Source organism: Diadema antillarum, unplaced genomic scaffold (genome assembly GCF_040938485.1).
Source record: "Diadema antillarum isolate AM-2024a unplaced genomic scaffold, OU_Dant_1.0 seq00000791_RagTag, whole genome shotgun sequence".
In the NCBI taxonomy this organism is placed as follows: Eukaryota; Metazoa; Echinodermata; class Echinoidea; order Diadematoida; family Diadematidae; genus Diadema; species Diadema antillarum.
Genome location: NW_027271678.1, coordinates 2,131,324 through 2,151,684, shown reverse-complemented (window position 1 = coordinate 2,151,684; position 20,361 = coordinate 2,131,324). Strand labels below are relative to the sequence as shown.

The window sequence follows — 20,361 nt, the reverse complement described above, 5'->3', positions numbered from 1 at the left end:
ATTATCAGATTAAACTCAAATTGTACATGCTGCATTAGCACATTCTGCCCATGATTAATACCAACTTTCAATGCAGTAGCATCATTCTCTCTAAAGTTATTGGAGTTGAAAATGAAGTGTATGGACAGGGTATTTGAGAAATGGGAAAAGGGTTCTATGAGAAAATATATATATATATTATAACACTAATCTACCAAAAAGTGTTCGAGAAAAACTGCTGAAAACACAAGTTCCTGTTTGTTTTATGATCCCAAACTTTAATAAAATATAGAAAAAAGGTTTGCTCTTTCAGAAAATATGAAAAACTTAAGATTGGTTAGGTCGACCAATTTCACATATTTTCAGTTCTCACACAAAATCACTGTGTGCGACTTTTTGTTCGTTTTGTGGTGCACGGTCACAAATAGTTTATGACGTATAATGACGTCAATGCATGTGGAATTGATGATTAGTTTGCTAATAAGATGATTCAATCTTTATGTGATCAAAAAACGTGATGATATTGACCAAGTCATTTTAAGGGCAGTTCACATTTTAATGACTTATTCATTTCTTTTTTTCCCCTTTTCATTCAGCATTAACCAGTGTTTCACAGGGGACACCGAAATCCCTTGCACGTGACGAGGTTCGCCAATTGAAAGATAAGCTACGTAGTTTCTATTCACGCATGTACAGCAACGTACGCGCTTCTCCACTTTGTCACGATTCATCAATTAGGTTGGAAGACATACATACAAATCTAGCGATGTTCTCAGAAGGTATGTCTGGTAAAAAAACAAATGTGAACTACGATGGTTTCATCACGCACTTGGAAAGCCTTTGCGCTAATAGCGAGCAGAACAATCGTATTGCACTGTTCGGGGAAGCGGGAGTTGGCAAGTCAACTTTTCTTGCTAAACTTACACTGGATTGGGCTTCGGGTGGACGCCTGAATGCTTTTGATCTCCTTTTTCTTATTCCGCTAAGGGAAATCGAGAGAAACACATACTTTGGGGATACCATCATTGGCAAGCTTACTGACGAAGTGGAATTCGATGGGTCAAGACTAGAAGAATACATTCAAGAGAACCAACAAAATGTGTTGATTCTGTATGATGGTTTTGACGAATACAGAAACGACATTGAAGGAAATGGATCAGATGATGCTGTGATTGCTGTGCTCAGAGGCGAAAAGTTCACATGCTCCCCAGTTATTGTCACCACTCGACCGTGGAGAGTTATAGACATTAAATCCGATACGGAAGTGGAAAAGCGGTACCGATTTTTTGAAATTGAAGGTTTCACGGAGACAGATGTGGAAACTTACATTTCAAAATCCTTCCCCAACAACGCGGAAGCCAGAAATGGTCTCTTTGAGTTAATGACAGAACCAGGCAGTTTTGTAAGAGAGAATATGACACCTTACCCTATCTTCTGCAGGATGCTCTGTTACATTTGGCAGAATGAAGGAAGCCGCGGTGTACTTCAGGGACTCGAAACATTAGCACAACTCTTTGATGAAATGCTACGTCATCTAAAGGACCATTTTGCTGGAAAGGAGAAAGACTATGAAAAGCAAAGAACACGGTTGGAGCAAGCCGAGGGATGTTTAAAGTCGTTTGCCAAAGATGCGATGGATAGTCTTCTTGAGAACAAGCTTGTCTTTGGGGAGGAGGACCTAAAGACAAGCCAAGATGACCTGGAAACCGTTTGTGAAATTGGAGTCCTAACACGAAAGGAGCGGTTTGTTAGCAGGAGAAAAAACAACAGGCGGGAAACAAAATATTTGGTCGAATACCGAATTCCCCACAAGTTATTTCAGGAATATCTGGCTGGAATGCATCTGGCATCGCTATATGAAGGAGATAGGGAACAGTTCCAGCACCTGCTGATCCAGCTCATGGCGAACTACCGATCGTATGAATACCTCTTTTACTTTACTGTAGCACAAAATAAGGAAGTCGGATCGGCTACACTTGACGTCATGTGCGAGATTTGTGAAGGAAACCCTTCTTATTTCATCAATCATACCCTAAACTGGAATATGCAGTATGGTGCCCTCGTTGACGTCGCATTTGAATGTCACGAAATTGATGCTCTTCAGCCTATGATTCCTCTCCTAAACCAACTGTCGTCACTACATATTACAGGTTCTGGACACACAGCACGCGGATGGATCTTTGTATATAAGGCATGTGTTAACCTTGTAAGTATCCCTAACGTCTCCTACATATCAGAGCATTTATGGTCTTATAAGCATACTTATGCATGAGACACGCAGATGATAAATATACAAACGCATATATGTGAACGTGCATGACAAAACAAACAAAAAGTCCCATGCAAGACAGGGTAGGCCTACATTATCGTGACGAGTCGTTACTCGTGTTCCAAGTTATATGACAATGGTAAATATGAAACTGATACCGAAAAGCCTTTATCAACGTCTGCTATGAGTTCATTTATTTCGATTTTCAACGAGGGATCCACAAATATCACTGTGAATAATGACACATTATATCAGGAAATTGCTCTCCAATGTAGAGCATGAAATATGAACATTACTTCATACAAAACTGAAAGAGTGTGTATACTTGTTAACTTGCAAACTTAGCGTCAGTAGAACTACCTCAATCGGCCACACTCACTATCCTCTCGTATTATAGTAGATCTAACGTTAATTAGCAGAACTAGACTGCTGTAAGAAATGAAATAAGCTATGAGAATAATATCTAAAGGTGCCAGTAATACCTGAGAGTACTCTCCATCTATTTTATTACCTCCGTGGTTTAGCACACCTAACTGCAAATTCTCTAGAGTACTAGCTAGGTCCTAGATTGTCTAAGCATTCTTGTCTGTTTTCCTTCCTATTACACTAGAACCCAGTCCTCTAATTTACAGTTGTTATAGAACTGGTGTGTGTGTAGTAGCCACTAACAGTTAATAGTGTAGTATTACGGTGAGGTAGGATACTACTAGTATCTTTAAATCTAGACTTACGTAAGCCTATAGACCTATCTAACTTTAAACTCGGCGTCTTTGATACTCAATTAGTTGTAGATCTACAAAGTAGTAGTTTAATAGGTAGAATGTGTGCACAGGATTCTACTGGTTCTACCAAAATAACTGGAACAATTGATCTGTCAGTCTTAGGTCTAACAAGTATACTCTGATGCGGGCCGCTGTAACCCGTAACAGCCACGTAGGAACTACGTGTTAGGTTCGCTAGTGTGGTTAGAAGCCAAGTGGTACTAATTGTGTGACCTGAATTGGACCTGACGTATAAAAAATGCTCGTAGATTTATTCCTTGTTCCAACATGTGTCAATAAATGAGATTACTTATTGTGTTTACCGGGGGTTAACGATTAAGGAATCTATGCCTATGTATTAACGTTAGGCCACGTTTAGTAAGTAACAAATGCTAAAGTCTTCTGTTACATTACTGACTTTTGGTCAGCCATAATCTAGATATTCTCTACTGTAACTTCTGCTAGGCTCTAACGTTAGAGTAAGATATTTATCTAGTGTAAAAGCTTTAGTTAGGAAAGATCTAACGCTTGAGTTGTCTATGGAGACTAGTAGGCGGCGAGTTGTCACAATATTGGGGTGTTCTTAAAAAATTCTGTTGATTTTGATTTTTTGTGCTATTTCCCCTATTTTGGGGGTGTTGAACACGAATCCACTTGTTGCCATTTTTCTAACCGCCGTCTTCACCCGATGCCATGGCAACGCATTGTTCTCTTTAAAAGAACGTGCATTCGTTATCAAACATAAAATATGCAGTAAACAATAAAATGAGTCAATATAAATATCTCTATAATGAAATTAAAAATCACAATTCTTATAATGCCATGGTTACCTCAAAGCAAATATGGTTGCCATGGTAACAACTATTCACAAAGAAAATAGTGATACTTTCATGAAAAAGGAAGAAAATATGACAAGATCGAGTGGAATATTGGTTACTAGCTATTTTCCTGATTATCAGCTTTTTCCCGTAAGTTCATTGCACTTCCTTTTCGTTGCTATAGCAACAGCATGACAAAAGATGCCATTTAAAGAAAAAATAGGTATTTCAATCAAAAGGAAAGCGTGAATGCAATTAACCAGTAGATAATACTGCGTACATTTCTGCAGAGTTATATTTTGTGCTTTTTCCCTTATTTTGGGAGTGCCATACACGAACCCACCTGTTGCCATATTTCTAAATGACATCATTAGCCGTTGCCATGACAACAAATTATTTGACTTAAAAGAACATGTATTCTTCATTAAACATTTTAAAAACATACTGTAATTTCCAACAGATGTCAATATAAACATATTTTTTGATTGAATTAAAAATCACAATTTCCGAATGTCACAGTTACCTTATAGTGATGAGGGTTGCCATAGTAAAAGCTTTTTTAAAAGAAAATAATGATTTTTTTTTCATCAAGAAGCATGAAAACATTAAAAGATTGAGCAGTTATTCATTACCAGTAAGAGTCCTGTTGTGATTATCAGCTTTTTTTTATTATGCTCATCCCGCATTATTATCGTTGCTATGGCAACAACAAGAAGAAAACTTTATTTTATAGAAAGAAATGTTTCATTAAAAAGGAAAGAACGAATAAAGTAAAGAAATGATCAATTTATGTTTAAGTTTAAATCTTTTGTGTTTTTCCTCTACTTTGGGAATGCTGAACAGGAATGCACCTATGGTCATTTTTCTAAATGACGTCTTCAGCCGTTGCCATGGCAACAAATTATTTTCTTTAAAATAACATGTAATCTTCTTTAAGCATCATGAAAACATGCTGTTAACACCAAAATGTATCAAGATAAACACGTCTCTTCAATTTAGCATTACAAAAAGTGCAGTTCGCTCGTTTCCATAGGAAACGAGCGTTTTTAAATGCACCGCGCAGAGGCACAATCAGGTATAGGACATTTACACGGACTCTCGACTTACGAACTCGTACCTCCAAGAATATGTCTTTTTGCTTAAATGCACCTGGTTTTTATGAAAATATAGATTTCAAGCATGCTTTACATACCTCATTTGTGGAGTTTTTGACAATTTTACATCGGTACCTTTCGAGTTGAAAATTAGGTGTCATTTCTCACTCAAACGCAATCAGCTCTACGACAACACGCAATTTTACATTGACGGCGCGGTGTGCCAACTGTGAGCCTGAAGGCCATTTTGGGAGGGTTCTTTTACTGCCATACCTGTTGTATTTGTACAATGCACCTGCCTAGTAAGTTGCAGCAAATACTAACGTGTATTTATGCTGAGTTTGAGGGAATTTCGTGAAACTTCGCCATCGGTACCTTTTCAATAATCACAAACCATGTCAATTTAGCCCCGAGTGAATAACCCACCAATATGTTCATACAGTAAGCAATTGCGTGCTTCTCACTTGAATACGCTACGCTGACTGGCTAAATGTCATTGGCCTTACGAGGTCGCATCGGGTCAACGCTTGATCGTGACTTAGCGCGTATGCAAATTCGTGACGTGACAATAGGTGCGCGCGTCTTTATTGCTATTTAGATTTCATTAGTACATTAGCTCAACGTAGCATTTGCGGCGCGTGGTTGCATCATGAATATGTATTATTCTTTAACGCTCATCGCACTGTGATAGGTGGTATGCAAATGACGGATCTACGTCATAGCTCATTATCTGTTTGTCACCGTTCGCGTGTAGACTTTTTGTAATGGTAAATGGTTCATAGTTACCTCATAGCAATGACAGTTGCCATGGTAACAACAGTTTATTACAGAGAATAATATTTTCATGAAAGAATGGAAATTGACAAGATTGCGTAAGATATTTATAACAAATTACTATCGGTTCTTTTTTCAATATATTCATCCAACATCGTTTTTGATGCTGTAGCAATAACATGAGAAACTCTGCAATAAAATAATAGCGTTAATCATTAGATAAGGAAGGGAAGAATATACTAAACAAAACAAAAACAAATAAGTAATAACACAAAAGTTTAGTTAGCTTCCTCAATTTATGATCACATTGCACCTTCAATAAATATGGTTGCCATAGAAGGGGATTATTTTTTAGAAAAAAAAATCTTAAATGCTTAATTTCAGCTTAATCTGATAATCCTTTTATTGTTGATGCTCCGGTGGTTTACATCCTGTATTTTGTCCCTTTCATGGCACAGCTAACACGGCTTGGTAAAGATTAAGCGCTTGAATAAACCGTGCACTTCAGAGCCTCTTTTCTCAGTTCACACTTTTCCAGAGTGTGTGCCTTCTTTCCAGTATTTAGGTAGGTTAGGGGAGTCCATTTGAATTGAGTTATACATCATTTTAAAGCTAAGAGTCTCCTCTTTGAGGATCTGTCCTTAACTAAAAAATCCATGTCTGGCAACTTTTTGTTTGTTTTGTGCTGCAGGGTCACATATATATATATATATATATATTGACATAGTTTGGACTTAAGATGTTTTTATGATGTTTGATGAAGAACATAAATGTATGTTCATTTAAATAACATAGTTTGTTGCCAAGGCAACGGTTGAAGACATCATATAGAAAAATGGCCATGGGTGCATTGCTTTTCAGCATTCCATAAATAGAAAAAAGAGCCGAATAAATTCAATCCTATAAAAATGGATCATTTATTCATTTTTTTTTCTTTTAATGAGATACTTCTCCTTTCTGGAAAAAAAAAATCATGTTGTTGCCATAGCAAAGATAATAATGTGGCATGAACATAGAGAAAAAAGCTGATAATTGAGTATCTGAATATCAGAACGACCCAAGTCCATGAAAGACCATTTCGAGTAAACTTAAAAAAAAAAAACTTCATATCTTTTTTATTTGTCCAATAATATTCTATTTAACTGTGATGGGAAGGCGACATTGTATATACAAATTAGAACATATATTATTGTGACAAATAACATTTACATTAATTGTGGAGAGGCCATTTTATGCGATGGACTTGGGTCGTTCTTTGAATCATATACATGATATTCTGCTATAGAGATGAGAGAAGGGTGAGAGAGGGCGCTATAATATGAATGTAAAATTGCAAAAGTTATTCCAATATACAAAAAAGATGACTCTTCTTTTGTTTCGAACTACCGACCTATCTCTATTCTTCCTAGTCTTTCTAAAGTCATAGAAAGACTCGTTTATAACAGACTGTATGATGTTTTGTTACAAAATGATATACTGAACCATGACCAATTTGGTTTCAGGAAATTTCATTCTACTGATATGGCACTAGCCCAGTTGTATGGCAGAGTGTCGACTGCCTTAGCTGAACAAAAACATGACATTGGTGTGTTCATGGACCTAAGCAAGGCATTCGACACTCTTGATCACACTATCCTTTTACGCAAATTACATTGTTATGGAGTTCGTGGCATTCCACTGGAATGGTCTGAAAATTATTTATCAAATAGACAGCAATACGTATACTATGAATCGGTAAACTCTGAAGTTTTACCCATACATTGTGGCGTCCCACAAGGATCGATATTGGGACCACTACTATTTCTAGTGTATATAAATGATATTACAAATTCTACTAAGTTACTGCAATATATTCTGTTCGCCGATGACACCAATGTATTTTGTTCCAATACTGATTTTCAGTCGCTTTTAAGAACTCTTAATACTGAATTGCCGAAATTATCTACATGGTTTAAGAGCAATAAATTGTCACTCAACTTAAAAAAGACAAATTTTATTTATTTTCATAATAAGAAGCATAACAATGAAATGCACCATTTGAATATCATGGTGGATGGTATATTATTGGAACAAAAAGAAAGTGTCAAATTCCTTGGAATATATATCAGTGAAAATATGAAATGGAATGCTCATGTGCAATACATCTCAGATAAAGTATCTCGTAACGTTGGTATACTCTGTAAGCTTAAGTATTATGTCCCAAAGAATATTTTATTTATGCTTTATAATTCATTGATATTATCGAACATCTCATATTGTAACATTGTTTGGGCAACTGCAAAAAGTCACATTGACAGTATATTGCTTCTACAAAAGAAAGCTATACGTATATGTACCAATTCAGGTCATCGGGACCATTCAGATCCTTTGTTTGTAGAATTAAAAACACTAAAGGTAAATGATATTAGTTTTTTGCAAAATTCACTTTTTATGTTTCGTTTGTATAACGGTCAGTTGCCATCTTCTTTTTTCTCATTATTTCATTTAAACACGGATATACATTCTTATCCCACAAGGCAATCTGATAAATTTCATCTACAAAATCCAAAAACGGTGATGGCTCTGAAATCTATCAGACACACTGGACCTGATATTTGGAACTCTCTTTCTTCAGAAATTCGAACTTTAAAGTCTATGTATTCTTTCAAGAAAGCTGTAAAGACAATGCTGCTTTCTGGATATCAGTGATCTTATAATGCCATTGCAATTGTATTGTATATGAAATTCCCTCGTGGAATTATCGCCGTTCTGAATTTCTTGCGTAATGTTATGTAACCGACCATGACCTGTAACTGTTCACCTGTACCTCGGTAAGAAAATACTTTACTATTCAGTAATCCAGGTGATCTAATTTTGTGTATTTGCGAAAGCAGACAGACCTCTCCCCTCTCCTTTCTCCTATCCTATCTCTATGCAAGTCATCCCTCCCCTATTTTCCTATATATTATGTATTATGTACGAGGGCTGCATGCAAATCAAGCATTGCTTAAGCTGTAGCCCTTCTGCGTTATTCATTGCATCGCTGATATGTTCTTTTGTACATTGTAAAGGCAATGAAGAAACTGTATTGCTGTATAGGTAATGAAGAAACTTACTTTGTTAGCAACTAATGTTGATGTATATCCATTTATATGTATGGTACCATCAATGTATATGATATATATGTGCATGTATCTGCATGAGCAATGATATAATGCAGGAACCAATAAAATCAAATCAAAATCAAGAATGTAAGAATGACCCAAGTCTTTCTCTCTTACATTCATTATAAGATTTAACTCGTTCATTTCAGGCACTTCTGGGGGTAATTAGGATTTATTATTAATACACAAGATGAGTCCATGCATAAGCTACAATTTCCCATGTCAAACTGAATTTGGCCAAAAATTGGACTTGGGTCGTTCTTATATTCAGGTCTTCAATTATCCACACACAAAAAAGAAACTAAATATAATGAGTATGCTACTCTAACATTTCGTGTTTTCATGCTCTTTGGTGAAAATCATTTTTCTTTAACAAAATAGCTGTTACCATGGCAACCGTCATTGCTATGAGGTTGCCGTGACAGTCGGAAATCGTGATTTTTTTTTATTTGATTGAAGCGATGTGTTTATGCTGACTTATTTTGGTGATTATAACATGTTTTTTATGACGTTTAATGAAGAATAAACGTTCTTTTAAAGAAAATAATTTATTGCCATGGCAACGGCAAAAGATGTCATTTAAGATATGGCAACAGGTGGATTCGTGTTCAGCACCCCCCAAAATAAAGGAAATAGAACATAAAAAGAAATCTCACTATACAGAAATTTATTTTCTACCCACTATCTTATTCTCGCTTCTCTTTTTTTTAATAAATCGCAATGCTTATTTTTCTTTAAAAGGCAGCTTTTGTCATGTTGTTGCTATAGCAACTTATTCTTGCTTTTTTTCAGTCGCAATGCTTATTTTTCTTTAGAAGGCAGCTTTTGTCATGCTGTTGCTATAGCAACGGACATGATGTGAAATGAACATAGTGGAAAAATGAGCTGATAATCAAGATAACAATTTATGATAAATATTCCACTCAATCTTGTCTTGTTTTCTTGCTTTTCATGAAAATATATATATTTTTGTTTACATATAGTTGTTACCATGGTAACCGTCATTGCGATATTCAAGGTAACCATGACATTACAAAATTGTAATTAAAAAAAATGATGAAAGAAGGCTTTTAATGATATAGTTTGGTGTTAACTACATGTTTTTATGATGTAGCTACTACAAACATGTCAGAGTAGACTCTAGAGATAGTTTGTAGATTTCTATCTAACATTAGCTAGAGTAGACTAGATCTAGACAGTATTAGTATTTATAGCAATACTAGACATAGTATGAGTTGGGCCTAGAGGCACAGAGAAAGACAAAATCGACGAGACAAGCTAATGTTTTTAGGAAATGAAAAGGGAACTTTATGAGACACACCTTATCAGACTATTCTACCACACAGAAGTGTTAACAACACTATTTTCTGTTCGTTTTATGATCACAAACTCTAGTAAATTCTAGAAGACTAGAAAACATGAAAAACTCAAGATTGGCTTCGTCGACCAATTTCACCTATTTTCACTGACACAAAATCAGTAAGTGTGACGTTTTGTTGGTTCTGTGATGCACGGTGACACACACACACACATATATATATATATATATATATATATATATATATATATATATATATATATAGCTTGTCCCAGAAAAAAAAAAAACGAAACCGGGTTTCCATGCAACTTTTTACTATCGAAATCATACATTTTCTTTATGAGACATACATCAATGGAGTTAGAAGAATGAAAAGTGGCGATACTAAATTTTCAATTGCACGTGCAGATGTTGACTTTAAGTGAATTTTTCAGACTTTTAAAGGTATAGGGGATACCTTTTACAGACCTCCCGAAATGCAGCAAAACATTACATATGAACCTCAGGGGACTTGTTTAGGCCTCTGCTGAGAAATTTGGAAGTCAACGGTTATCTACAATTTGAATAATGCACAAAACTCAACTACTCAGTAGTTCTGTGTGTCAGCCACACTTAAGCCTTTTTTGTTGCAGTCTTCTGTATTTTTTATCTATAAACACAAATCTAAAAGTATAAGAGCTGATGTAATAACATATAGAGTGTGTGGCAAGAATGTATATAGAAATGTTTGTAAGTTTTGATGAACTTTCTTCACAAAATATACATGATGGACACACATGCAGTGCATGGGTCTGCAAAGGTAGCCTAGTAATGTACTGGAATTTACGGTGAGCCCCGAAAAAAATTCAATTCAAAATCTAACGGTCAATAAAAATGTACTAAATGTTACCTTCCACTTTCAATACTTTATGGGAGTTTCTAAAATGATACTCTCTTCAACATACCACTTTATTTATGCAACTCTTCATTTAAGGCATGCAAATTGGATTCCCTACCTTTAACGTTAGGTTTTCGAAAAACACAGTTCATAACCCAAATATTCATATTATCATCTTCTTTCATATTAGACCTTACGTGTCAAATATGAATATCGCATACTTGAGAAAAATTTGTATGAAAGCATGCTTCATTTCCACCAATTCTACGGATAGAGCTCTAAGGACTTAGGATTAGACAGTGAGCTCATCATCACCATTGAATTCATACAAAACAACCGCAGTGCTACAATGAATGTTGTTCGGGGGTATTTACAGAGAATGCTGTATGAGAGAAAAGCCCTTTGTTGTCATTTATTTAGAATAAGCTATGAGACATAACCAGTAATTGGAGACTAATATCGCGAGTATTCTCAGGCGGCACGCAGTCCAATCAAGGCCAATGACTAGGGGAAATAAACATTACAACAGTGATACACATTTTTTCATGATTTTATACCTCAAACTTATTTCACTGTTTTCATTCTTCTCTACATTTCCCTCACGCGTGATTCGTCCTTCATCACTGACAGGGTTTTGAAGTTTTTGAAGGGGGAGTCGAGGCAGAAAGAGAGGGCACATCACTTTATTTGTCACTGAACTTGCGCTTCTAACATTTCAAAGGTTCATGTGCAGGGCAGAAAGTCGTCCTTTTTTTCCCACCACACCTTCCCAAACATTCTGCTGATGAACACCCTTTGCTCTGTGGTTAGCAGCATGGTCAGGCAAGCTCATGACCACGTGATAACTTACGACCCTTTTCACAACCGAACCGTCTGTAACATTCCTTTTTACCCCCTCCCTTCATGTTCGTGTAAATTCATTGACGCATGAAGGCAATTGATATCTGCCAAGTCTGGCAGGCTTCGGGAAAGCTAACTGCTCCTTTTTAACTATCTATACGTCTTGGTAAAATGTAAGGATATTTTCAAATTAAGTTTTCTCAAGCAGGCGTTGATCACTTTTTTACGCATGGGATATCATATGAAAGGAAAAAGAATGGATATTAAAGGTATAATTTTATTTATTTTTTTTTTGCAAGAGATTGCTGAAAAAGTCTGAAAAATGTATTCAAAGTCGCCATTGCCCGTGCAAATGAAAATTTAGTAGCACCACTGTCCTATTCTAACTCAGTCCTGCATGAATTATGAACAATGTGTTGTGCATCAAATGAAAGAAGAGAAGTGTATCTTTCAATCCGTGTACATCTAATAAACCAAATATGTGATTATGATCGTAAAGAATTGCAATAAAACTCGGTTTCTTTTTTTTTTCCTGGGACACGCTGTATATAATAAATTGGAACAGTTGGCGGTTTCTCTACATGGACCTGCTTTATAGAATCATGCTTGCGTGACTATCATATAAACGTACATGGAAGAGGTAATAATTCTATTCTTCTTTTTACTATGAATTCTATCATCAATTTCCTGATAGGAAATAGGGTTGCATACATTTAGTGCATTTTATATTCCACATCTTATATACTAAGAATATTGCTATAGGATTGGTCAAGAGCTGATCACGTGATTAAGCGTAGTTTAGCCCATTACATCACATGAGAATGAAAGTTCGTTACACTTTATGATGATAGTAATTTTGATCGCTGATCTATTAGTCCACACAGTCCTAACGCGTGATGTAACTTAAAATTTTGAGTACGCGCAATATAAAAGTGCGTTGCACAGTGGTCTATCATTTGACCTGGGTCAAGTGATAGACCACAGTGCAATGCAAGTCAAATGATAAACAACAGTGCAACGGAATTTTATTTCGGTGTCACACTCGGGGCGCGAAGCAAATTCGTTGTTTTGTCATCAACGCGCATACGTCTAAAGTAAACTACGTAGCCTAAGCCCTGATGATACCCTAATACAGCTAAAACGGTTTTAAATGTGGAATAGAATGGGAATATCTAGGACCCTAGATGTGGAATATAAAGTCAATAGTCAACCTTTAGTTTCAGACAATGAGGCTAACTTTCACTTCCTCGGCGATCTGAATGTGTACGCTGTCTTTCCTCAGCTGCGTTTTGTAAAGATAGCTACATCCAGATCGCCTCGGAAGTGATAGCTTGTCCAATCTAGTTGAGCGGCATAGCCGAGCTATTGTGCATTTTGTGATAAAAGCGCCAAATTTCGGACACAGGTTGACAATCACGTTCAGATTAAATTCAGATATTGGGCCATCGTAAATAGCGCCCTCAACGTCCATGGCAGCCATCTTTCAAAATGACTGTCATAAATGCCATGTTTTCATAAAATTTGCTAATTTTAGGGGAAAAAAGTCAATAAGATTTTGGTTACAAATGGGAACTTACATTCAAAATAAATCTAGATATCGGGCCATCGGGCAGTAGCGCCCTCAACGGCCATAGCAGCCATTTTTCAAAATGGCCACCATAAATGTCATTTTTTCAAAACATTTGCTAACTTCAAAAGGGAAAGGCAGTAAGATTTTGCAAACAAGTAGGAAATTACATTCAAAATGAATTCAAATATTTGGCCCTTGCTAATTGCGCCCTCAACGTCCATGACAGCCATTTTTCAAATCGGCTGTCTAATGTGCCACTTCTTCGATGATTTTGCAAATTTCAGAAGGGAAAAGTTAATAAGATTTTGCCCATGAATGTTAATTATACATTCAAAATAAATCTAGATATTGGGCCATCGGAAATTGCGCCCTCAATGGCCATGGTAGCCATTTTTTTCAAAATGGCCGCCATTAATGTCATTTACAAAAAAAAAATGCAAATCTCAGAAGGGAAAGCCATTATTTTCTATTTTTGTTTTGTTTTTTTTTTTTTTGCAAACAGCGGGAAATTACACCAAAAAATAATTCCAGATATTGGGCTATTGGAAATTATGCTCTCAAAAGCTATGGCAGCCATTGTTTTTAAATTTGCACCATAAGTGCCACTTTTTCATTAAAAAGAAATGCTAATTTCAAAAGGAGAAGTCAATGAAATTCTGCTTATACATGGGAAATGACATTTAAGATTAATCTCGATATTGGGCCATCGGAAATTGCGCTCTCAACGGTCGTGGCAAGCATTTTTCAAAATGGCCGTCATAAATGCTATATTTACTAAAATCAGAAGGAAAGCCAACGAGATTTTGCAAACAGGTGGAAAATTACATTCAAAAGTAAACTTATTGGGCCATTGCAAATTGCCCCCTCAAAGGCCATTCCAGCCATTTTTCAAAATGGCCACCATTAACATGGGCGTCACCAGGGGGGGTGCGTTGGGTGCGAACGCACCCCCCTTCAGACCCTAAAAAAACCAAAACAAAAAAAAACAAAACAAAAAAAACCCTTCAGTCTGCGAGCGACCTCAACGCCGGACACTAAATGATTATTATTTTTTATTTATTTATTTTTTTTTTGAAATCTTGCATCGGGGACAAAAACAAAAACAAAAAAAAGAAAAAATCGTGGGCAAAAGCAATTCGCACCCCTGGTTCTGGCAGCACTGATTTTATACATAATTATCTAATAGTGCAAGTGTATTCTATACAGTGTTGACTATATAGGCCTACATAGATTTTGGACATCCTTCCCATACTTGGTCACTTCGACGCCACCTCGCTGGTCATACCTCCCCCAGTCATGAACATAAACCGACACCCTTGACAACCAGTGGCGGATCCAGGGGGAGGGGCGCACCGGGCGTCCCCCTCCCCCCCCCCCCGCCCCCTCTTAACCCGTTCCGTACTGGAACCTGGTAGCTTGCGTATTAAGTCTATGGGCATTTCAGAATTCAGTATGGAATGGGTTAATTTCCAAAGCGAAAAAGTATAGTCACAAACGGCAGTTTTTGGACTGTAAAATGTCAAAATTTTCAAGCTCGCTCGCTGGCATTTAGTCGTAATGCCATTCTCCTGAAGTTGCTGCCAGTAATTGCCGGCAGTTCCACCCGGTGCGCCCCCCCCCCCCCCCTTACTGCAAAAAATATAGCTACAAACGGCAGTTTTGGGACTGTAAAATGTCACAATTTTCAAGCTCGCTCGCTCCTCTCGCTCGCATTTAAATTCTCCTCATATTGCTGCCAGTAATTGCCAGCAGTTGCGCCCGGTGCGCCCCCTCAATTTCGAAAGCAAAAAAAAATAAAGCATCAAACGGCAGTTTTGCGACTGTAAAATGTCAAAATTTTCAAGCTCGCTCGCATTTAATCTTTATGCAATACCCCTGATGTTACTGCCAGTAATCGTCCAGTTGCGCCCGGTGCTGCCCCCCTTAATTTCCAAAGCGAAAAAATATGGCTAAGAACGGCAGTTTTTCTACTGTAAAATATCAAAATTTTCAAGCTCGCTCTCTTCGCTCGCTCGCATTGAATCGTTATGCAATTCACCTGATGTTGCTGCCTGTAATTGCCAGCAGTTGCGCCCGGTGGCATGCGCTCCCCCCCCCCCCCCCCCAATTTCCAAAGCGAAAAAATATGGCTAAGAACGGCAGTTTTTGGACTGTAAAATGTAAAATTTTCAAGCTCGCTCGCATTTAATCGTTATGCAATTCCCCTGATGTTGCTGCCAGTAATTGTCAGCAGTTCCGCCCGGTGCGCCCCCTCCCTTAATTTCCAAAGCGAAAAAATATGGCTAAGAACGGCAGTTTTTGGACTGTAAAATGCAAAATTTTCAAGCTCGCTCTCTTCGCTCGCTCGCATTTAATCTTTATGCAATTCCCCTGATGTTACTGCCAGTAATTGTCTGCAGTTGCGCCCGGTGCGCTCCCCCCCCCCCTTAATTTCCAAAGCGAAAAAAATATATAGCTACAAACGGCAGTTTTTCTACTGTAAAATGTCAAAATTTTCAAGCTCGCTCTCTTCGCTCGCACGCATTGAATCGTCATGCAATATTCACCTGATGTTGCTGCCAGTAATTGCCAGCAGTTGCGTCCGGTGCGCCCCCTCAATTTCGAAAGCAAAAAAAGATAAAGCATCAAACGGCAGTTTTGCGACTGTAAAATGTCAAAATTTTCAAGCTCGCTCGCATTTAATCTTTATGCAATTCCCCTGATGTTACTGCCAGTAATCGTCCAGTTGCGCCCGGTGCGGCCCCCCTTAATTTCCAAAGCGAAAAAATATAGCTACAAACGGCAGTTTTTCTACTGTAAAATGTCAAAATTTTTAAGCTCGCTCTCTTCGCTCGCTCGCATTGAATCGTTATGCAATTCACCTGATGTTGCTGCCAGTAATTGCCAACAGTTGCGCCCGGTGGCATGCGCTCCCCCCCCCCCCCCCTTAATTTCCAAAGCGGAAAAATATGGCTAAGAACGGCAGTTTTTCGACTGTAAAATGTAAAATTTTCAAGCTCGCTCGCATTTAATCGTTATGCAATTCACCTGATGTTGCTGCCAGTAATTGCCAGCAGTTCCGCCCGGTGCGCCACCTCCCTTAATTTCCAAAGAACGGCAGTTTTTGGACTGTAAAATGCAAAATTTTCAAGCTCGCTCTCTTCGCTCGCTCGCATTTAATCTTTATACAATTCCCCTGATGTTACTGCCAGTAATTGTCTGCAGTTGCGCCCGGTGCGCCCCCCCCCCCCTTCATTTCCAAAGCGAAAAAATATAGCTACAAACGGCAGTTTTTCTACTGTAAAATATCAAAATTTTCAAGCTCGCTCTCTTCGCTCGCTCGCATTGAATCGATATGCAATTCACCTGATGTTGCTGCCTGTAATTGCCAGCAGGCTGCAGTTGCGCCCGGTGGCATGCGCTCCCCCCCTTAATTTCCAAAGCGGAAAAATATGGCTAAGAACGGCAGTTTTTGGACTGTAAAATGTAAAATTTTCAAGCTCGCTCGCATTTAATCGTTATGCAATTCACCTGATGTTGCTGCCAGTAATTGCCAGCAGTTCCGCCCGGTGCGCCACCTCCCTTAATTTCCAAAGCGAAAAAATATGGCTAAGAACGGCAGTTTTTGGACTGTAAAATGCAAAATTTTCAAGCTCGCTCTCTTCGCTCGCTCGCATTTAATCTTTATACAATTCCCCTGATGTTACTGCCAGTAATTGTCTGCAGTTGCGCCCGGTGCGCCCCCCCCCTTAATTTCCAAAGCGAAAAAAATATAGCTACAAACGGCAGTTTTTGTACTGTAAAATGTCAAAATTTTCAAGCTCGCTCTCTTCGCTCGCTCGCATTGAATCGTCATGCAATTCACCTGATGTTGCTGCCAGTAATTGCCAGCAGTTGCGCCCGGTGCCATGCGCTCCACCCCCCCCCCCCCCCTTAATTTCCAAAGCGAAAAAATATGGCTAAGAACGGCAGTTTTTGGACTGTAAAGTGTAAAATTTTCAAGCTCGGTTGCATTTAATCGTTATGCAATTCACCTGATGTTGCTGCCAGTAATTGTCAGCAGTTCCGCCCGGTGCGCCCCCCCCCCCTAATTTCCAAAGCGAAAAAATACGGCTAAGAACGGCAGTTTTTGGACTGCAAAATGTAAAATTTTCAAGCTCGCTCTCTTCGCTCGCTCGCATTTAATCGTTATGCAATTCACCTGATGTTACTGCCAGTAATTGCCAGCAATTCCGCCCGGTGCGCCCCCCTCCCTTGATTTCCAAAGCGAAAAAAATATGGCTAAGAACGGCAGCTTTTGGACTGTAAAATATAAAATTTTCAAGCTCGCTCTCTTCGCTCGCTCCCATTGAATCGTTATGCAATTCACCTGATGTTGCTGCCAGTAATTGCCAGCAGTTCCGCCCGGTGCGCCCCCTCCCTTTATTTCCAAAGCGAAAAAATACAGCAACAAACGGCAGGGGTTTTTTTAACTGTAAAATGTCAAAATATTCAAGCTCGCTCGCATTTAATTGTTATGCCTTTCTCCTGATTTTGCTGCCAGTAATTGCCGGCAGCTGCGCCCGGTGCGCCCTCCCCCTTTATTTCCAAAGCGAAAGAATATAGCTCCAAATGGTATTTTTCTTTTACTGTAAAAGATGAAATCCTAGCGACGCCGGTGCCCTTTCCCCGCTTGGTTTCCCTCAACAACAGTAAAAGTCTAGGGATTGAGAGGTTCCTATATTCCAAAAAAAAAAAAAAATCTCGTTACATTAGGGTCAAAACGCACCCCCCTCGAAAAAAAGCTGGTGACGCCCCTGCCACCATTAATGTCATTTTTCGTAAAGTGTTGCAGACGTCAATCAGAATTTCCACAAAGGTGGAAAATTACTTTCAAACTGAATTTGATAATAGGCCATCCAAAAGTGCACCCTCAACAGCCATAGCAGCCAAGTTTCAAAAAAGCTGCCATGGATGCCCCCCTTTTTTGTCTCGCCCACCGGAGGTGAAGGCGAGACTAAGGGATCCAAATGGCGTCCGTCCGTCGTCCGTCCGTCGTCCGTCCGTCGTCCGTCGTCCGTCACAAATGTTAAAGTTTACCTGCAAGACTCTCTTATGATGCATAACTTGGCAACTGTTACAGCAATGGCTGCCACACTTGGGTGATTGAAGCACTAGGGGTATCTTCATGTTATGGTGTTGTCAGAGGTCATGTGATGATGTCAAAGGTCATTTGATGTTATATATTAAAGAGTATGTGCAAGACTCTCTTTTCTATGTTAAAGTTTACCTGCAAGACTCTCTTTTGACAAATAACTTCACATAAGTTGCTTGGATTACAACGTAACTGGGGTCATAGATGCACTGGGGGTACCTTCATGTTATGATGCCGTTGGAGGTCACAGGATAAGGTCAAAGGTCATTTGAGGTCATACCTTAACGTTTACTTGCAAGACTCTCTTATCACATGTTACTCGACACATGATGCTACAATGGCAATCAAACTTGGTTGATGGATGCACTGGGGGTACCTTCATGTTATGGTGCCGTAAGAGTTCACATGATAAGGTCAAAGGTCATTTGAGGTCATACGTTAAAGTTTACTTGCAAGACTCTCTTATCACACGTAACCCAGCACATGTTGCTACAATGGCAATCAAACTTGGGTGATGGGATGTCTCTAGGGAAGTTGAAGGTAACCACAAGGACAAAGGTTAAGACAGGGGTCAACGAACTTTTAGGGCCCAATGTTAAATTTTTAGGGCACATTTCGTTTATGGCTCATAACTTTTGATCCCTTTGTCCGTCTGTGACCAAACTTGGATGGAAGATGTCTCTTGGGGAGGTGAAGGTCGTCACAAGGTCAAAGGTCACAGACATGGGTCAACAAACTTTTAGGGCCCAATGTTATGTTTTTAGGGCGCATTTTGATTGTGGCTCATAACTTTTGATCCCCATGTCTGTTTGTGACCAAACTTGGACGGTAGATGTCCCTTGGGGAGTTAAAGGTCATCACAAGGTCAAAGGTCACAGAAAGGGGTCAACAAATTTTTAGGGCCCAATGTTAAGTTTTTGTGGCACGTTTCGATTATGGCTCATTATTTTTGATCCCATTGTCCGTTTGTGACCAAAGTTGGATGGTAAATGTTCCTTAGGGTGATGAAGGTCACCACAAGGTCAAAGGTCATAAGCAGGTCAATTAACTTCTGGGAGTTATAAAAAAATATTAATTCCTTGTACGCGAATTGGCGAGACACAATTTGGCGATTGCCTTGTTTTTGCAAAAAAATGCTGATGTCAGAAGGAAAAGTCAGTAGGATTTTGCAAGCAAGTTAAAAATTATGCTGAAGAATAAATCTAAGGCGCTCTCAAGGGCCATGCTGACCGCCATGGATGTCTGCTTTTTTATGGAAAGATTTGCTAATTTCAGAGAGAAAATCAATGAAATTTGTACATTAGTTGAAAATCATATTCAAAAGAAAATGATATATGAAGTCATTACAAATGGCACCATTAACGACCATGGTGGCAATCATTTTCCAAATGGCCACTATAGATGCTATTTATTTCTTGAAAATATGATAATGCCAGAAGAAGACAAAAACATTTCCTGTGCAAATTGACAAAAGACATTCAAATAAATGAAGTTTGAATTTGAATTTGAATTTGAATTTGAAATGGAGATATGGAGCCATAAATTAAACATCGTCCCCAATGGCTAGGGTAGCTCTTTGTCAAAATGGATTCCACACACTTCTTCTTTTTTTTAATTTGCATATTCCAGAGGGAGAAAGCAATATAAAACTGCTAAACAGCCATTATATCTAGTGCAATCTGGTGTTGAAAGAAATCAAAAAAAAAATGGTTTCATTGATGGGTTAGTTCTAAATTCATGTTTTCAGATAAGTTCTTATTGCAGTATTTCGCGTGCGTCTGACGGCTAACAGTATGAATATAAAA

At 38.3% G+C, this 20,361-nt stretch overlaps 1 protein-coding gene across 1 annotated transcript; it reads left to right on the top strand.

Moving 5' to 3' along the window:
• The first annotated feature begins 745 nt into the window (after positions 1-745).
• Positions 746-2,815, top strand: LOC139739249 (NLR family CARD domain-containing protein 4-like). Its single transcript, XM_071649865.1, has 2 exons — positions 746-1,896; positions 2,773-2,815. Exons 1-2 carry the CDS (start codon positions 746-748, stop codon positions 2,813-2,815), a joined length of 1,194 nt encoding a protein of 397 aa, XP_071505966.1.
• The last annotated feature ends 17,546 nt before the right edge of the window (positions 2,816-20,361 follow it).